At 40.7% G+C, this 19,477-nt stretch overlaps 1 protein-coding gene across 1 annotated transcript in view; it reads left to right on the top strand.

The window, feature by feature from the left end:
• Positions 1-19,477, top strand: part of LOC124260583 (histone deacetylase 4-like) — a 185,138-nt gene that overhangs the window by 145,068 nt on the left and 20,593 nt on the right. Inside the window, 8 exon segments of the mRNA XM_046694906.1 lie at positions 3,702-3,836; positions 4,880-5,003; positions 5,671-5,833; positions 10,601-10,736; positions 11,421-11,507; positions 11,753-11,918; positions 11,921-12,007; positions 15,141-15,274. Coding sequence (XP_046550862.1) covers positions 3,702-3,836; positions 4,880-5,003; positions 5,671-5,833; positions 10,601-10,736; positions 11,421-11,507; positions 11,753-11,918; positions 11,921-12,007; positions 15,141-15,274 — 1,032 coding nt within the window.

A 19,477-nucleotide genomic window follows, 5' to 3' on the forward strand; every position in this document is an offset into this window, starting at 1 on the left:
CAGTCAGTAAAGCATCACCCTTCATGGTCAATGAGTGAAGCCCATTTCTGGTCTCCCCTGCCTTGATATTGCTAGTTTTGGTTAGCAATGGCAATTATGTAAAGACTCTCTTTTGGAAATTGGTCAAATATAACACAATTTGTATTTGGGTTGCACTTCCTTTGTGAAAAACAAATTTTAGTTCTTTGTGGGTGGAGTCCTGTCCGGGATTCGAACCCACAGTTTCTGAGTAAGCTACCAAATTGCCTGCAGCCTCTCAGCCACCAAGATGTCCACAAAATGGGGGTCCAAAAACTCTAGCACTGTAGATCACATACTTTGTGTTCCCCTCTTATCAGGGGCGATGGGTAGCCTAGATTAAAGCTTGCTCATCATCCGTTTCTGGTGTCCCCGGCGTGATATTGCTGGAATATTGCTGAAAGCTGAAATTACTATGACTTTCATGGTCAAAGCGTATATGACAAATAAATTGTTTCTGTTTTCAATGAACAAAGAATTTGCAGATAATATAATTAAGGACAGATGAACAGATGCTTGATATGGTCTGTTGCTACAGCAATGAAACCGGTACTGGACAAATAATTTAATGTTCGGAAATAATGTATATTTTTATATACATTCAATTAAATACCAGTCATTTTTGTTATGTGATATTGCTTGCTTTTAATTCACTTCACTTTGTGTGCACACAGTTTGGGACTTGCAATTATATTTATTATTTCAGCCTTGGCTGAATCACTGCCCGTGAAAGTGTACAAGGCTAGCTTCAACTTAAATGTGCTTTGTGTTATTTCAGGACATGCTTATTGATCATATATTTTCTGATGTTATTAAATCTGTGCAGAACAGCTGCAGTGTGAAATGACGATGGGCTTTTCAAGTGGTTCTTTACATGTAAATCAAGCATGAATATTATTGTATAAATATACATTGTGTAGAAATATGAAATGGTTTGTACATTGTTAGGTAACTATTTTTATGATGAATATTTGTTCAAACATATTAATATCTCAGATTTTATTGTAATCAGAATGCATGCCTCTGTTCATTATATTATATGAAATATGAAGACTAGATTTCACTGTTTGTGGTCAAATAGTTCCATCAGTTCATGATAAGTAAATATTTTAAATTCTTGAGAATTGTATTCATTAGCATTCAAGAATTTTATATTTAAATATATTTTAGGAGCAGAAAAACCCTTATGGTCAATATGCATACCTCTTCTTTTTATTATTTGAAATCAGAAGATAAGGTTTGTGTTATAAAATGGTCCAAATACTTCACTGTGGGTAAATATTTTAAATTCCTGGAAATGGACATTTTTTGTTTTGCTGAAGAAATTCTATCTGATGATGTATGATGGCAACAATAGACCTGTAGTGCAGATAGGAGAGAGAGGACCTGCCCGCACAGAATGTGTGTCTTTGAGAGGCAGATGGGATCCTTTTATCACCCAAATACAGATGCTTCCTTTCGGGCTGCCAAAATAGAACATACTGTAAATAGATGCGATTTTTGTAGAGCTTGGCACAGTCTCCCAGCACGGAAATGGGATGTGAATAGATGGAGGCTCGAGCAGTGATTCCATCTCCGCAGCTAGCAGTTAGGGTGCAGCATGAAATCTAGCCGGATTTTTACCCAGTCTGAGCATTATCTTGGGAATAATTATATTGCACTGTAGGATTTAGTTTAGATTAATCTTTATTTCTGATTCATTGGTTGTGTTTTTGATTAACATTGCTGACATAGTTTTCTCAGGGTAGTGTAGTGGTTGAAGCGTTTGTTCATCGTGCCAAAGGTCTGGGTTTGAGTCTCTAAGTGAGTGTTACGTGTTAAAGCCAATTTTGGTGTTCCTTTATGTGAAATTGCTGGAATATTGTGAAAGGTGCATGAAACAATACTCACACATAGTTTTCCCCTTCATTTAGAGCAAGACTGTTGTGGAAAGAAATGATGTGATGCATTCTGGCAGGTTCTTAAGTTCTTGGGACTTCTTCAGCAGTGAATGTTGAGGCAATAACTGTGCATGATACGATTGTTTTCTGCAACAGATGCTGTCAGCGTTTCTTGCCAAATTTATTGGTAAAGACTGTCATGGTGGAACTGAAGTAAATCAGCCTTCATAAATAATCCTCACTTTAGCATAGCATCGTTGACACTGCCATGTTCACCGACACAACAGTAGATGTTGTAATGGGAGGGTCCTCAGGGAGATGGGGGATCGTGTAACCTAACTGAGGTTTAAATATAGATTGGCAGTCTGCCAGGTGAGGCTTCCTTCACTGCTAGGGGGAGATGTACTTTAAGATGAGAATGCTTGATATCGACTTGTGTGAACACACGTATCTGTGAGCAGTGACACCGCTGCTCTCTCATTCTTCTAAAAATGTTGATTAATGGCAGTATTCTGCCCAGATGGGTTTCTGCCAGGCCCGAATTACCTGTTGGCATATACGTATGTCAGTCGCTCTTCGTTTTTACTCCCATCCCCTGCACTGAGACTCAATCAGAGTTCTCATTTGGAAAGTCTTTTGACACTTCCTTCACTTCTTTCAAGATCGGGCGGTGGGGTAGCCTAGTGGTTAAAGCGTTGGGTTCGAATCCCCACATGGGTACACTGTGTGAAGCCCATTTCTGGTGTCCCCTGCTGTGATGTTGCTGGAATATTGCTAAAAGTGGCGTAAAACCAAACTCGGTCAGTCAGTCTTTCAAGATCATTACGACTATCGGGATCGGGTTGTCTTCGAATCCCAATTGTGTAGATCGACGCTCACTGGATTGTCTGGTCCAGACTCGATTATTTACAGACTGCTGCCATGTAGCTGGAATATTGCAGCGTGCTGCGTAAAACTAAACTCACTCACTCAAGATTATTCAGATTACTATTTGTGTATTTTGAAATTTTAACTTTTCAAATGTTCAGAGAAAACGGTAAAGTCATTTTAAATTGTTGACTGTTCCTGCAGTGGTCATATGTGAGTAATATTTACATTAGTGTGTGGAAAATAGGATCTGATTGGATCATCAGTGTCAATCACTGCCAATCACTTAAGTTTCCAGTGTATATACTTACTGCTGTACAGGTTCCCGTGGTTTGGCTCATGCACAGCCATATCTACTTTTGTCAGTGAAGTCGTCATCTACACTGGGCTCAATTTTATCATTAGTTTGGTTAATAGTAGTTTTTAATATGAACCATTAATTTTTGTTTCAATTTTTCTTTATATTCTTTCTTCTTACAATCTATCAGGATAGGCTGGAATGTAAAGATAAACATCAATAAGAATGTTTAGTTTGTTTGTCTGTAAACATCATTAATGACTGACTGACTGAGTTTGGTTTTACGCGCCGCTTTTAGCAATATTCCAGCAACATCACGGCGGGGGACACCAGAAATGGGCTTCACACATTGTGCCCATGTGGGGAATCGAACCCAAGTCTTAGGTGTGACGAACCAACCCTTTAACCACGAGGCTACCCCACCGCCCCCGTATTTTATGAATGAGAAAAATGACATGTATTCTTATAACTGTCTAGCATATATTAACACAAACGAATATACAGATATTTGCATGGATGAGTGTTTTGCAACATTTGTTTTCAGGACGATGGAACTCACCACTTGCAGATGTCACGTAACTCTCGTGTGTGGATTGAGGATTTGATGTATTTTATATCTGATTATCAATTTGTTGCAGGACAACGGCACCTACCCGTTCCCATTCCGACCTGGACTGAGTTATCCCGGAACTGACCTGAGTCTCTACACGTCCCCATCCATGCCCAACATTTCCCTCGGCAGACCCCCGACCTCAGGGCCATCCTCTGTTAGTGTGAGTATTCCTACATGGGTCACTTGAGGGGTCACGTGAGGGGGGCGGCGGGTAAAGAGTAGGTCTCCAGCACCCTGTACCTGTTACAAGAATCAACATCGGTTGAGTGAACCATTTTTACTCTCACTCACTCATTTACTCATTTGCTTGTTTAGTTTCAGAGGCTGCAAAGGCTACATAAATACGGATGATTTTTATATACTCAAAGAAACAAATAAAGGAACGCATGAAAGTACAAGTGTTCCTTTATTTAGTTCCAGAATTTCACTCACAGTGCAGTGGATGCCTTGCGAAGAAACCTGGTAAAGAATAAAGGAACACTTGTACTTTCATGTGTTCCCTTATTTGTTTCCATGAGTATATTAGATTTGCTCTTGGAATTTGCATCTGACCTAATTGGTAAATGGTTCCACGTTTTGTGTATTTGTTTCTTGATAAATTCTCGCTCATCACTAGTCCAGGTATATGACAGCTGCCTATATATAGAATCCAGTCTGGAACATACGATTCAGAGATAACAATCATGAGTATTGATACAAATAGGATACAGCATGCTTCAAGTCAGCAAGTCTGACCACCTCATCATGTTAGTTGTCTCTTACAATAAGCGGGGTAGAATAGGTCTTTAACAACCTATGCTTGCCACAAAAGGCGACTATGCTTGTCGTAAGAGGTGACTAACGGGATCGGGTGATCAGGCTCGCTGACTTGGTTAACACATGTCATCGGTTCCCAATTGCGCAGATCGATGCTCATGCTGTTGATCACTGGATTGTCTGGTCTAGACTCGATTATTTACAGACCACCGCCATATAGCTGGAATATTGCTGAGTGCGGCGTAAAACTAAACTCACTCACTCACTCTTACAATAAGCAGGAGCTGCTAAAGACATCGTCATGGGTACTGGTTTCATGAGTTAAGGTATAGATACTATTTACTGTTATTGGGTGTACTATATGGATCCCAGGTTTGATTATTTGGAGTTACCTCCCCCTACTGAACCTCTTACTATGAACTGAAATCTCTGATTGCTGCTTTTCAGGGTTCTACATCCAGTAGCGTGGCTTCGGAGGAGGAGTTACGAGCGATGACGGCACGTCTTGGAATGCCCATTGCAAGTCACCTACTGCCAAATGCTCTACCCGGTTACTTCCCTTCACTGCCAGGTAGGTCACAGTTGTCTCCCTTTTCCCTCTGCACTCTCTGCTTAAAGGCCGGGGTGCAAACCTATACACAGATGGGGTGTGGCCTCCTTGCCTTGTCAAAGCTGTCCTTAGATGCAAAGCAATGTAGTATTCAAGTACATTCCATGAAATATCACAAAACTGACTCACCGGTTCAGGCTGATATTAAGTCCTAGTATAAAGAAGTATGTTGTGAGAGTCTACAAAACATACATTTTGAAAATACATTTCTCATTTTTAAATCCAGACTTGAATTTCCCACTGTGTCAGTCAGGTGGCCAGAGGAGGTACGTTTTCATAGAAACAAGCCTTGGAGTGGGGAAATGTTTCATTCAGGGTTTGGGGCGGTGGGGTAGTCTAGTGGTTAAAGCGTTGGCTCGTCACGCCGAAGACCCGGGTTCAATCCCTACATGGGTACAACGTGTGAAGCCCATTTCTGGTGTCCCCTGCCGTGATGTTGCTGGAATATTGCTAAAAACGGCGTAAAGCCAAACTCAGTCAGTCAGCCATTCAGGGTTTCATATTTGGGAGGTTTGCATCCCGGCCTTTAATAGTTTCAGTTGCTATTGAGGGAACGTTACCAATACTTGTATCACTATATCATTGTGATAGTATTATTGGAGTCTTACTATTGATCTTTTTCTTGAAGTGATTGATGGTGAATTCCCACCAGGAACCAGTCAGGCATATCTTGCAGCAGCGGCAGCAGCAGCAGCATCTGGCGGCAAAATCAGCTCCCCCCTCGTCAACCCATACCCCATTCCACCGTCAGGAACAGAAGCCCCCACTCACCCTGCTCACAGACTCTCTAGGTAGGTCGTTCAACATTCTCTGTTACAATGTCAGGAACAGAAGCCCCCACTCACCCTGTCCACAGACTCTCTAGGTAGGTCGTTCAACATTCTCTGTTACAATGTCAGGAACAGAAGCCCCCACTCACCCTGTTCACAGACTCTCTAGGTAGGTCGTTTCAACATTCTCTGTTACAATGTCAGGAACAGAAGCCCCCACTCACCCTGTTCACAGACTCTCTAGGTAGGTCGTTCAACATTCTCTGTTACATTGTCAGGAACAGAAACCCCCACTCACCATGTCCACAGACTCTCTAGGTAGGTCGTGTAACATTCTCTGTTACAATGTCAGGAACAAAAACCCACACTCACCCTGTTCACAGACTCTCTAGGTAGGTCGTTCAACATTCTCTGTTACAATGTCAGGAACAGAAACCCCCACTCACCATGTCCACAGACTCTCTAGGTAGGTCGTGTAACATTCTCTGTTACAATGTCAGGAACAAAAACCCACACTCACCCTGCTCACAGACTCTCTAGGTAGGTCGTTCAACATTCTCTGGTAAAATGTCAGGAACAGAAACCCCCACTCACCCTGTTCACAGACTCTCTAGGTAGGTCGTTCAACATTCTCTGTTACAATGTCAGGAACAGAAACCCCCACTCACCCTGTTCACAGACTCTCTAGGTAGGTCGTTCAACATTCTCTGTTCAATGTCAGGAACAGAAACCCCAACTCACCATGTTCACAGACTCTCTAGGTAGGTCGTTCAACATTCTCTGTTACAATGTCAGTAACAGAAACCCCCACTCACCTGTTCACAGACTCTCTAGGTAGGTCGTTCAACATTCTCTGTTACAATGTCAGGAACAGAAACCCCCACTCACCCTGTTCACAGACTCTCTAGGTAGGTCGTTCAAATGTCATTCTCTCTAGTTACAATGTCAGGAACAGAAACCCCCACTCACCCTGTCCACAGACTCTCTAGGTAGGTCGTTCAACATTCTCTGTTTCAATGTCAGGAACAGAAACCCCCACTCGCCATGTTCACAGACTCTCTAGGTACATTCTCTGTTCAATGTCAGGAACAGAAACCCCCACTCACCCTGTCCACAGACTCTCTAGGTAGGTCGTTCAACATACTCTGTTACAATGTCAGGAACAGAAGCCCCCACTCACCCTGTTCACAGACTCTCTAGGTAGGTCGTTCAACATACTCTGTTGCAATGTCAGGAACATTAACTCCCACAGATTCTCTAGGTAGGTCGCTCCCTGCTAGGAACATTAACCCCCACACGCCCTGCTAATGTAATCTCTAGACAGGTGATTTAACGTAGTCTGTAACACCATCGGTAGGTTGTTTAAAGTACTCCTTTACACTGTCAGGACCAGAATCTCCCATAAATCCTCAAGGCTTTCCATATATGTGGCTCGAAGTACTCTGTTACACATTCAAAAGCAGACACCTTTAATCAACCCTCTCACAAACTCTCTTGGTCTACCTAACATGAGCATGTTACACGCCAGCACTAGATTACAGCTTCATAGAAATATTCTTGTCAGTACAAGTATTGTGTGTAGAAATCTGTACAGTATGTTTATGCAGAGCTGGGTTTAAATACCTGGTGCGTCTATGATATTTTACTCTTTTACATTCTCATCATTACAAAGGAGAAATGTAAAACTCTGTCATTTTTTTGTGTCAATTTTTTCATGCAGTCTCATTTCTCACTGTGTATTTAATCATCTTTCTTGTTGACTCACTGAACCATGTGATCTTCATCTAAACTGGGCCAATGCAACTTTGTCTGTTTTTGTCCTTTGCTATTTACAGATAATTGTCATTTTTATTTTTCTCGGTTTCCATGGAAACGTTTTGGACTTAGTCTTAAAAGAAGGGTGGGCTTGCTTCCGAGCATAACTCAAGAACCATTCAATATTTTTCAACAAAACTTGGTAGATATATCAAACAGATCCTAAAGTTGTGCCTTTTGCTATTTGCAGATTTTTGGCATTTTTATTTTTCCCGGTTTCCATGGAAACGATTCGGACTTAATCCCAAAAGTGAGGGGTGGGCTTCTTTCTCCGAGCATAACTCAAGAACCGTTGGTTTCCATGGAAACGATTCGGACTTTAATCCCAAAAGTGAGGGTGGGCTTCAAGCTTCCGGAGCATAACTCAAGAACCGTTCAATATTTTTCAACAAAACTTGGTAGATGTATGAAACAGAACCTTAAGTGGTGCCTTTTGCTATTTGCCGATTTTTGGCATTTTTATTTTTCTTGGTTTCCATGGAAACATTTTGGACTTAGTCTCAAAAAGTAAGGATTGCTTTCGTTTCCGGAGCACAACTCAAAAACCGTATAATATTTTTCAACAAAACTTGGTAGATATATCAAACAGATCCTAAAGTTGTGCCTTTTGCTATTTACAGATTTTTGGCATTTTTATTTTTCCCGGTTTCCATGGAAATGATTCGGACTTAATCCCAAAAGTGAGGGGTGGGCTTACGCTTCGAGCATAACTCAAGAACCGTTCAATATTTTTCAACAAGACTTGGTAGATGGTAGATATATCAAACAGAACCTTAAGTGGTGCCTTTTGCTATTTGCAGATTTTTGGTATTTTTATTTTTCCCGGTTTCCATGGAAACGATTCGGACTTAATCCCAAAAGTGAGGGGTGGGCTTCGTTTCCGGAGCATAACTCAAGAACCGTTCAATATTTTTCAACAAAACTTGGTAGATGTATGAAACAGAACCTTAAGTGGTGCCTTTTGCTATTTGCAGATTTTTTTGTACGGCATTTTATTTTTCTTGGTTTCCATGGAAACATTTTGGACTTAGTCTCAAAAAGTAAGGATTGCTTTCGCTTCCGGAGCACAACTCAAAACCGTATAATATTTTTCAACAAAACTTGGTAGATATATCAAACAGATCCTAAAGTTGTGCCTTTTGCTATTTGCAGATTTTGGCATTTTTATTTTTCCGGTTTCCATGGAAACGATTTTGGACTTAATCCCGGAGCTTAATCAAGAACCAAAAACAAGAACTTGTGAGGGGTGGCTACTCTGCAGATTCCGTTTCCATGGAAACGCATAACTCAAGAACTCAAGAACCGTTCAATATTTTCAACAAAACTTGGTAGATGTATGAAACAGAACCTTAAGTGGTGCCTTTTGCTATTTGCCGATTTTGGCATTTTTATTTTCTTGGTTTCCATGGAAACATTTTGGACTTAGTCTCAAAAAGTAAGGATTGCTTTAGCTTCCGGAGCACAACTCAAAACCGTGATAATATTTTTCAACAAAACTTGGTAGATATATCAAACAGATCCTAAAGTTGTGCCTTTTGCTATTTGCAGATTTTGGCATTTTATTTTTCCCGTTTTCCATGGAAACGATTCGACTTAATCCCAAAAGTGAGGGGTGGGCTTGCTTTCGGAGCATAACTCAAGAACCGCTCAATATTTTTCAACAAGACTTGGTAGATATATCAAACAGAACCTTAAGTGGTGCCTTTTGCTATTTGCAGATTTTGGTATTTTATTTTTCCGGTTTCCATGGAAACGATTCGGACTTAATCCCAAAAGTGAGGGGTGGGCTTCGCTTTCCGAGCATAACTCAAGAACCGTTCAATATTTTCAACAAAACTTGGTAGATGTATGAAACAGAACCTTAAGTGGTGCCTTTTGCTATTTGCAGATTTTGGCATTTTTATTTTTCTTGGTTTCCATGGAAACATTTTGGACTTAGTCTCAAAAAGTAAGGATTGCTTTAGTTTCGGAGCACAACTCAAAACCGTATAATATTTTTCAACAAAACTTGGTAGATATATCAAACAGATCCTAAAGTTGTGCCTTTTGCTATTTGCAGATTTTTGGCATTTTTATTTTCCCGGTTTCCATGGAAACGATTCGGACTTAATCCCAAAAGTGAGGGGTGGGCTTAGTTTCGAGCACAACTCAAAACCTCTCTATATCTTTCAGCAAAACTTGGCAGATATGTGAGGCAGATCTTGAAGTGGTGCCTTTGCTATTTGCAGATATTTGTGATTTATTATTTTCTCGGTTTCCATGGAAATGATTCGACTTAGTCTCAAAAGGAAGGGATGGGTTTTAGTTTCCGAACACAACTGGAAAACTTCTTAATATCTTTCAGCAAAACTTGGCAGATATGTCAGGCAGATGCCAAAGTGGTGCCTTTTGCTATTTGCAGATATTTGTGATTTATTATTTTCTCAGTTTCCATGAAAACAATTTGGACTTAGTCTCAAAGGGAGGGTAGGTTTTGTTTCGAACTGTAACGCTAAAACTTTTAATATCTTTCAGCAAAACTTGGCAGATATGTGAGGCAGATCCCAAAGTGGTGCCTTTTGCTATTTGCAGATTTTTTGTCATTTATTTTTTTCATGATTTCCATGGAAAACGATTTGCACTTTAGTTTGTTTTTGTCCAAGAAATGACATCCAGTGCCATCAACCCTCCCGTTCCCTACGTTCTAGTAGTGCCCAGTTACTAGTTGTGCCACGTACGAGGACAAAGACATTTGGAGACAGATGTTTCTCAAAAGCAGGTCCTATGCTTTGGAACAACATCCCATTTGGGCATTAAAAGTGCAGAGAAAATCTGTGCATTTAAGAGAATGTTTCAAATCATGTTACAGTTCTGAGTGACTCTTTCCTTGTCCGACTCATACGGAAGCGCCTTTGAGCAAGACTCATCTGGATATTGGCGCTATATGAATCTCTATATATTATTATTATTATGTAATGTTACTGTTGTTTACAGACATCGGCCACTGGGCCGCACCCACTCAGCTCCCCTCCCTCTCGGCCACCCCGTGTTTCAGCAGCAGCAACAACTACTACAACAACATCAGCATGATCAGTTTATAAAGGAAAACTCAAAACTATACTTAAAACAGGTGAGTTGCTTCACTGTTAGTTTGTTTGTCATTTAAAGACAGTGATATGACAGCCATCTGTAAATAAAAGTAAATCGTGTTCATGAGATGAATTGGGGTGTGCTCACAACCATCTACCAAGTCAGTAGCCTTGGCGGTTAAAGTGCTGTGGGGCTCATCATGCCGAAGCTTGCTTTCGATTGGAGTCCCCCTACATGGTGCATGGTGTCCCCACGCCATAATATTGCTGGAATATTGTTGGAATATAGCTAAAAGCGGCGTAAAACTAAATTCACTCACTCATGAGTTGTAGACCAGTGCTAAGCTGGATGTGTACATTTCCTTAAAGAATTATTAGACTCTTTAGGACCTGGGTTAGTGAGGGAGCCTGGAGATGTAAGTGCTTACTCGTCACACTAACGAGCCCAGTTCGATCTTAACATGGGCACTGTGCGTGAAGCCCTTTTTGTGGTTTATTGAAACTGTTGCTGGAATCTTACTAAAAGTGGCATAAGAGTATCATCAGCTTGTAGCTTTGTTGATTTTTGTGGAATAATAATTTCATTTTTTCTGTGACATGGTGTTGAGATCAGTCCTTGAAGCTACCTTCACACACATGAACACACTGATATGTAAGCACAATAATCTTAAACATGATGTGTAGCCCCATTGTACATCAACATCAACGCTCTGTCTTTGTTTCAGCATATACGACAAACGGTGTTGCAACGGACCGTCAGTAAGAGTCATATGGAAAATGTGGATGAAGAAACAGAGGTCAAGTTAGCACAGGTAATTATACATTTTAATTTTTCTGCCGGGTTAATATAATTTATAAAATGTGATTTGGTTCACCAGAACGGTCATTGAAATTTGTTGCAACTCCTTACACTAATGTTGTATCAGAACTGTCGTCATGGTTCGATGTCAGTCATTTTATCCCGGACCATGGTCCTCTGTACCAGATGCACTCGGCTGGCGGAGATTACCTGTCTGGGGTCCCTCACTCACTCTTTGTTTGACTTTTCGATCTTCAGGAGATGAAGGAGTCTCGTGATGCTGAGAGTATCGTCAGTGACAGCAAGATGGACGAAAGTTCCAGTGAATTGGAGAAACAGCAGCGGGATCGTGAAGCATTCCTGGGCCAGCAAAGGGAGATCATCAAGCCTCGTCATAAGGGCCCCTCGCATCATCGCCCTTTGTCTGAACACAGTCCAGTCCCCTCGTCACCTTCTCTGTTCTCCCACAACAGCCTCAAGAAACTGGGCCAGTCTCATACACATTTACAACAGGTGGGTGATAACAAGAAACTGGGCCGTTGTCATACACATTTAGAACAGGTGGATGTTATCAAGAAACTGAGCCAGTGTCATGCATATTTACAACAGGTGGGTGATAACAAGAAACTGGGCCAGTGTCATACACTTAGAACAAGTGGGTGATAACAAGAAACTGGGCCAGTGTCATACACATTTACAACAGGTGGGTGATAACAAGAAACTGGGCCAGTGTCATACACATTTACAACAGGTGGGTGATAACAAGAAACTGGTCAATCTCATACACATTTAGAACAGGTGGATGTTATCAAGAAACTGAGCCAGTGTCATGCATATTTACAACAAGTGGGTGATAAAAAGAAACTGGGCCAGTGTCATACACTTAGAACAAGTGGGTGATAACAAGAAACTGGGCCAGTGTCATACACATTTAGAACAAGTGGGTGATAACAAGAAACTGGGCCAGTGTCATACACATTTACAACAGGTGGGTGATAACAAGAAACTGGTCAGTCTCATACACATTCACAACAGGTGGGTGATAACAAGAAACCGGGCCGGTATCGTACACATTTACAACAGATGGGTGATAACAAGAAAGTGGGCCAGTGTCATACACATTTACAACAGGTGGGTGATAACAAGAAACTGGGCAGTCTCATACACCTTTACAAGTTACAACAGGTGGGTGATAACAAGAAACTGGTCAGTCTCATACACATTTACAACAGATGGGTGATAACAAGAAAGTGGGCCAGTGTCATACACATTTACAACAGGTGGGTGATAACAAGAAACTGGTCAGTCTCATACACCTTTACATTTACAACAGGTGGGTGATAACAAGAAACCGGGCCAGTATCGTACACATTTACAACAGGTGGGTGATAACAAGAAACCGGGCCAGTATCGTACACATTTACAACAGGTGGGTGATAACAAGAAACCGGGCCAGTATCGTACACATTTACAACAGGTGGGTGATAACAAGAAACTGAGCCATTGTCACACATTTACAACAGGTGGGTGATAACAAGAAACTGGGCCAGTGTCATGCATATTTACAACAGGTGGGTGATAACAAGAAACTGGTCAATCTCATACACATTCACAACAGGTGGGTGATAACAAGAAACTGGGCCAGTATCGTACACATTTACAACAGGTGGGTGATAACAAGAAATCTGGCCAGTATCGTACATATTTACAACAGGTGGGTGATAACAAGAAACCGGGCCAGTATCATGCATATTTACAACAGGTGGGTGATAACAAGAAATCTGGCCAGTATCGTACACATTTACAACAGGTGGGTGATAACAAGCTCTGTGTAGTGGCCCAACAACATACTCCACTTAGGGCTATAGCTCAACAGTAAGGGCTGGGCATAAGGGAACACTAACATCGTTCAGGACTGTGAAACAGACGAGACAGACAGGATCAAGCAAGATGCCAAGACAATATACTGTGTTACTTGCTATTTGTGTATCTGTGAAATGTCAAAGTCTGACTCTCTGAAATGATCTCTAATTAGAAGGACTGTCAAATAGATCCATTTAATTAGCCAGTCAGTCTGCAGGAACAAATGTCAGAGGAGTCAAAATATCTCGTGGGAAGGCACAATGGCTGTGGTAATGTCGTCAAATTGCAATAACTCAATTTGTCATCTTTCACCTTTAAAGTAAACATAAATTGTATTTCAAGCAATTTGTTCCTAGGATCTTGAATTCGTATCATAATGAATCGTGTTTTGAAATGTTATTTTTCTCTCACTAAAGCAGTATGTTTAGGAAAGAGAATGAGTGATAGTATGTTAATCAGCTTCAGGGTAGAATGGATTGTGGTAGAATGACTACCACAGGCAGTGTGTGAGTCTGGTTGTAACGAAGGGCATGTGACCAGGCTCTTGTCATCATACACGGATGACTTAGATGTGATTTCCTGAAATATTGCTTTTGTTACATATAAACACATTCTACACATCATGAGAAAGCTTTAATGTTGCTTGGGGCGGTGGGATCGTTAAAGGGCTCACGCAAGGGTTAGATTCTCCACATGGGTACAATCTGTGAAGCCCATTGCCGGCAACATGGTACACTCATTCTTAGTATCTTGACGACCTGATATTGACACCCTAATATTGATGACCATGTTCAAACTGATCAGGGGCAGTGGGGTGGCCTAGTGGTTAAAGCGTTCGCTCGTCACGCCGAAGACCCTGGTTTAATTCCCCACATGGATATGACGAGTGAAGCCCATTTCTGGTGTCCCCCTGCCGTGATATTGCTGGAATATTGCTGAGTGTGGCGTGAAACTAAACTCACTCACTGACTGTGGTATTATAGAGTGTTCTGATTTTTAATCCTGTGTCTGTCAGGTAGGGCTATAGATCACAGATATTGATAATCATTAACTAATTAGTGATCGCTTTTTGATAAATATGTATCTGAAAAGTAACTTTGAGAAAAAATGCCAAACAATCAGAAAGAAATTACTATAATTCACATCACTGCTGAGTGGTGACGTGTTTATTCATGGAACACTTACCAAACAGCATCCTTGACATATCTTAGAAGCAGCAACCCGTGAAGGTGTGGCTTAGAATGAACCTTCAGTCACCCATGCTTGTCGTAAGAGGATCAGGTGGTCAGGCTCGCTGACTTGGTTGACACATGTCATCGGTTCCCAATTACGCAGATCGATGCTCATGCTGTTGATCACTGGATTGTCTGGTCCAGACTCGATTTTTTACAGACCGCCGCCATATAGCTGAGTGCAGCGTAAAAGTAAACTCACTCACTCACTCTTAGAAGCAGCCAATAAATGAAGTCCTAACCTGTGTTGTGTGAGTAAATTAAAAGTATATTCTATGTATGACAACAGTTTATGTGCATTATTATCGATGGCACAATTCTCTTGTCAGTAATCGTTAATAATCTTTCCTATCAATGGTATTTCTGATAATCGATCATTTTAGCCAGCCCTACTGTCAGGAACATATGATATAGGGTTCTACAAAGTATTAAACATGTGAGTAGATTTTTAACATTGAATGTAATACACTGTGAATAACCTGCACTAGATCACGCTTTCCATCATCTTCATCAACCAATCAGAGTGCAGTATTTATTTTACTTGCTTCCAGGTTTGGCGTACGACACGATAATGTTGAAACACCAGTGTACGTGCGGCAACAACATGAACCACTTAGAACACGCTGGGAGAATACAGAGCATCTGGGCAAGACTCACTGACACCGGACTTGTCACACGATGTGAGGTAGGTACCTTTTGTATGCAGAAAGCTTATTCTGATTCATATCAGCAGTGAATGGGTACCTGGTAGGATGAGGCGGAAAAAGGTTAACTTACTAGTGCATCGCAGAAAGCTTGGGTCGTACACTCCCCAGGGAGTTGAGAATGAAAAGAAAGTGCACACTGGTGTGTTGTCCAGGTTAATCATTATGTGGCAACATGACCATTCACACATAGTGGAATGATAAGCTTATTTGCTTGTTCGTTTTATAAATCGTCAATTTAGCCCCAAGATACACAGTTGCTTACCTGAGTAAAATGTCAATGTGTCTACACAAGTCAGTGAAATAAAACACTCAAGGCTTGCTGCTGCAGGGTGAGATGCTGTTTTTCACTCCTCATTCTTCTAGCTGTTTCGTGTCCCACTGCCTGTGATGTTGCTGGAATTTTGCTAAAGCGTTGGCTAAACTCAGTCAGTCAGTCAATCTAGCTGTTTCAGTTGTTAACAGTTATAGACAGTGTCCCCGTGTGAGTGAAGTTGAGAGATCAGTGATGTCCTTTGACATGGTAACCAGCATTAACTGTAATGTCCAAAACGTTGTGAAACAATTTCATTGTTAACGTTATCTCTTAGTTTTGATATTGAAATGATGAAGTCAGAGAAGTCAGTGATGTCCTTTGACATGGTAACTGGATGCATATCAAGTATATCAAGTATATCACATCATATATAATATTGTGACATTTACACCAAGATACATATCAAGTATATCACATCATATATAATATTGTGATATTTACACCAAGATACATATCAAGTATATCACATCATATATAATATTGTGACATTTACACCAAGATACATATCAAGTATATCACATCATATATAATATTGTGACATTTACACCAAGATACATATCAAGTGTGTCATATCACATATAACACTGACTTAGCCTCCAAGATACATATCAAGTATGTCATATCACATATAACACTGATTTAGCCTCCAAGATACATATCAAGCATATCATATCACATATAATACTGTGATTTAGCCTCCAAGATACGTATCAAGTATGTCATATCACATATAACACTGTGATTTAGCCTCCAAGATACATATCAAGTATGTCATATCACATATAATACTGTGATTTAGCCTCCAAGATACATATCAAGTATATCATATCACATATAATACTGTGATTTAGCCTCCAAGATACATATCAAGTATGTCATATCATATATAACACTGATTTAGCCTCCAAGGTACATATCAAGTATGTCATATCACAGATAATACTGTGATTTAGCCTCCAAGATGCATATCAAGTATGTCATATCACATATAATACTGTGATTTAGCTTCCAAGATACATATCAAGTATGTCATATCACATATAATACTGTGATTTAGCCTCCAAGATACATATCAAGTATGTCATATCACATATAATACTGTGATTTAGCCTCCAAGATACATATCAAGTATGTCATATCACATATGATACTGTGATTTAGCCTCCAAGATACATACCAAGTATATCATATCACATATAACACTGATTTAGCATCCAAGATACATATCAAGTATATCTTATCACATATCATATTGTGATGCAAGACATTTTATCATTATATGGGTAGAATAATCTGGATTTAATTCTGTTTTCCCAAATTATGCAGATTTAATTGATTTATTTTAAATAATTTGATTGCATATGAAACCAATTTGACCAAAAGTTATGAAGAATTAGCTAGACTTTCCAAATCAGTCAAGGAAGCACCTTTAGATTACATCCTTTGTGTAGAAGCAATTTGATAGGTGGACTGGAGGCAGGAATTGAGATTGTGTTTGTAGCCAGGACATAATATGTTTATCCATGCACCGGTTCATCTTGCCCACTGTGGGATGGAGGTGAGCACGGGAGGCAGGCTAGGCTACACTTGTAAAAGTTATATAAACCTTGGGTAGCTACAGTTACTCCTGCTGCAGGTGGCAATGTAATCAACACGGCGCTGCCGCCATCGTTGTCGCCACCACCTCACACAGGCAGTGCGAGATTGGCGGGAGGGAGAATTCTCACCTGCAGGCAGTGCTTATCATAAAATGAATTCCTGGTGTTTCAGGAATAGCTTGCACTGGTATTTTTACTCAGGCTATAAACAGTGCTTAAGAGAGACGGCACCGCTCACCTTCATTCATGTGCTGGGGTTTTCAAGGATTTTGTACAGTAATGAAAATTCTTCAAGTATATAGGTTTCTTTAGGGGACATAAAGTTTTGTGAGCTGTTTGGAGGATCTGGCCTTCACAGGAGATATTAAATAATCTTTCCAAGAGGATATCACTGCAAAGAAATATTCTTGCAGATTGGAGCGGTGGGGTAGCCTAGTGGATAAAGCGTTCGCTCGTCACGCTGAAGGCCCGGGTTCGATTCCCCACATGGGTACATTGTGTGAAGCCAGTTTCTGGTGTCCCCTGCCGTGATATTGCTGGAATATTGCTAAAAGCAGCGTAAAACTTAACTCACTCACTCACTCACTCACTCACTAACATGACTTGATCAGTTTCAGTGACTGCACTGTGTCTTCACTAATCTTTCTGCTAGTGATAGTGGTTACGTGTATGTTATACATTCGGCACAATGCTTGTTTCCGAGCAACTGAAGAAGTTGGAAGAATGATGTTGCTTGATAAGTAGAGTCTAGTGTCCTTTCGAATAATACACGTCAACACTTGTTGATCAATATGAAACCCCTTGGCAAGACTTGGTGCTCTGTATTTCAGTAGATACTTGGATGATATATATATCATCAGTAGGAGTAGTATGTCACCTGTGATGCTGTGCAGTGTTAAATCCAACTCTCGCTCTTTCTCCTTCCTTCCTTCCCACTCACTCACCCACTCACTCACTCAGAGAAAGTGAAAGAAGGAAGGAGGAAGAGTGAATTGGATTTAACACTCGCCACCTCACTCGCTCGCCCGCCCGCCCACCACTAACCCACCCACCACTAACCTACCCACTACTAACCCACCCACCACTAACTAACCACTCACTGACTAACTCACTCGCCCACCCAATCATCATCACTCACTCACTGACTCACTCACTCACCCAGCCACCCACTCACTCACTTAGAAGGAAGGAAGGAGAAAGAGAAAGTTGGATATATCACTTACTCGCTCGCTCACTCACTACCTCGCTCGCACGCTTGCTCACCCACCCACCAACAATCACTCACTCACTCACCGCCGCCATATAGCTGGAATATTGCTGAGTGCAGCGTAAAACTCCACTCACTCACTCACTCACTCACTCACTCACTCACTCACTCACTCACTCACTCACTCACTCACTCACTCACTCACTCACTCACTCACTCACTCACTCACTCACTCACTCACTCACTCACTCACTCACTCACTCACTCACTCACTCACTCACTCACTCACTCACTCACCAGTAATGCTGTATACAGTCTCAATGATCCAGCTGGGGGGTGTCTGTTAGCGCCTCCCAGTACAGACAGGTCCAGTAATACTTACAGGTGTGGCAGTAACCTATCCCTGTACTCCTGTGATGGTTTGCCAGGGTAACGCTGGGCTGTAAACACGGTTACTGTGTGTCAGGGATTGCTAGATTCTGTACTCAGGATTACCGACGTTTACATTACAAGTAATATCTTTACACGACAAAGTACACAATATTAATTTCATTACCTTTCCTTGAGAAAGTCCTTGTTTTATGACAACTGAATATTTTTAATCCTTTTGGTTGCATGATGAAATCAACCATTAAATGTTGGAAATATTAGATGCTGTATTGCGTTTATTAACTGCACTGTGTGTAGATTTGAACAAAGTATTCTGGCTACGTAGGAATATCCTTGTATGATCTTTACTTTTTGTTTTACATTTGTTTTTTAATCATTAATTTTAGATTTAGAATCCCATAAGCCGAGATTACAGCCAAGGTGATAAAACCTGTTTCTGCTTTAGACAAAATGATTCAAATGATCTAAACCATAAAATAAAGTAAAGTTTATCTGTTCATCAACAATGTGCAGAAAGTTCATTAATCTATAATTTAAAAAAATATTTAGATCAATTTTAAGATACTCCTCTATGGCATATTTTTTCAAAGATTGTCATAAGAGACTTGATGATACACAGGCCATTAAGCTACTTTCGCATCATGTGCCCAGCATGCATCTGAATGTGTCGTCT

Source organism: Haliotis rubra, unplaced genomic scaffold (assembly GCF_003918875.1).
Source record: "Haliotis rubra isolate DU_JTF1 unplaced genomic scaffold, ASM391887v1 Scf77, whole genome shotgun sequence".
Lineage (NCBI taxonomy): Eukaryota > Metazoa > Mollusca > Gastropoda > Lepetellida > Haliotidae > Haliotis > Haliotis rubra.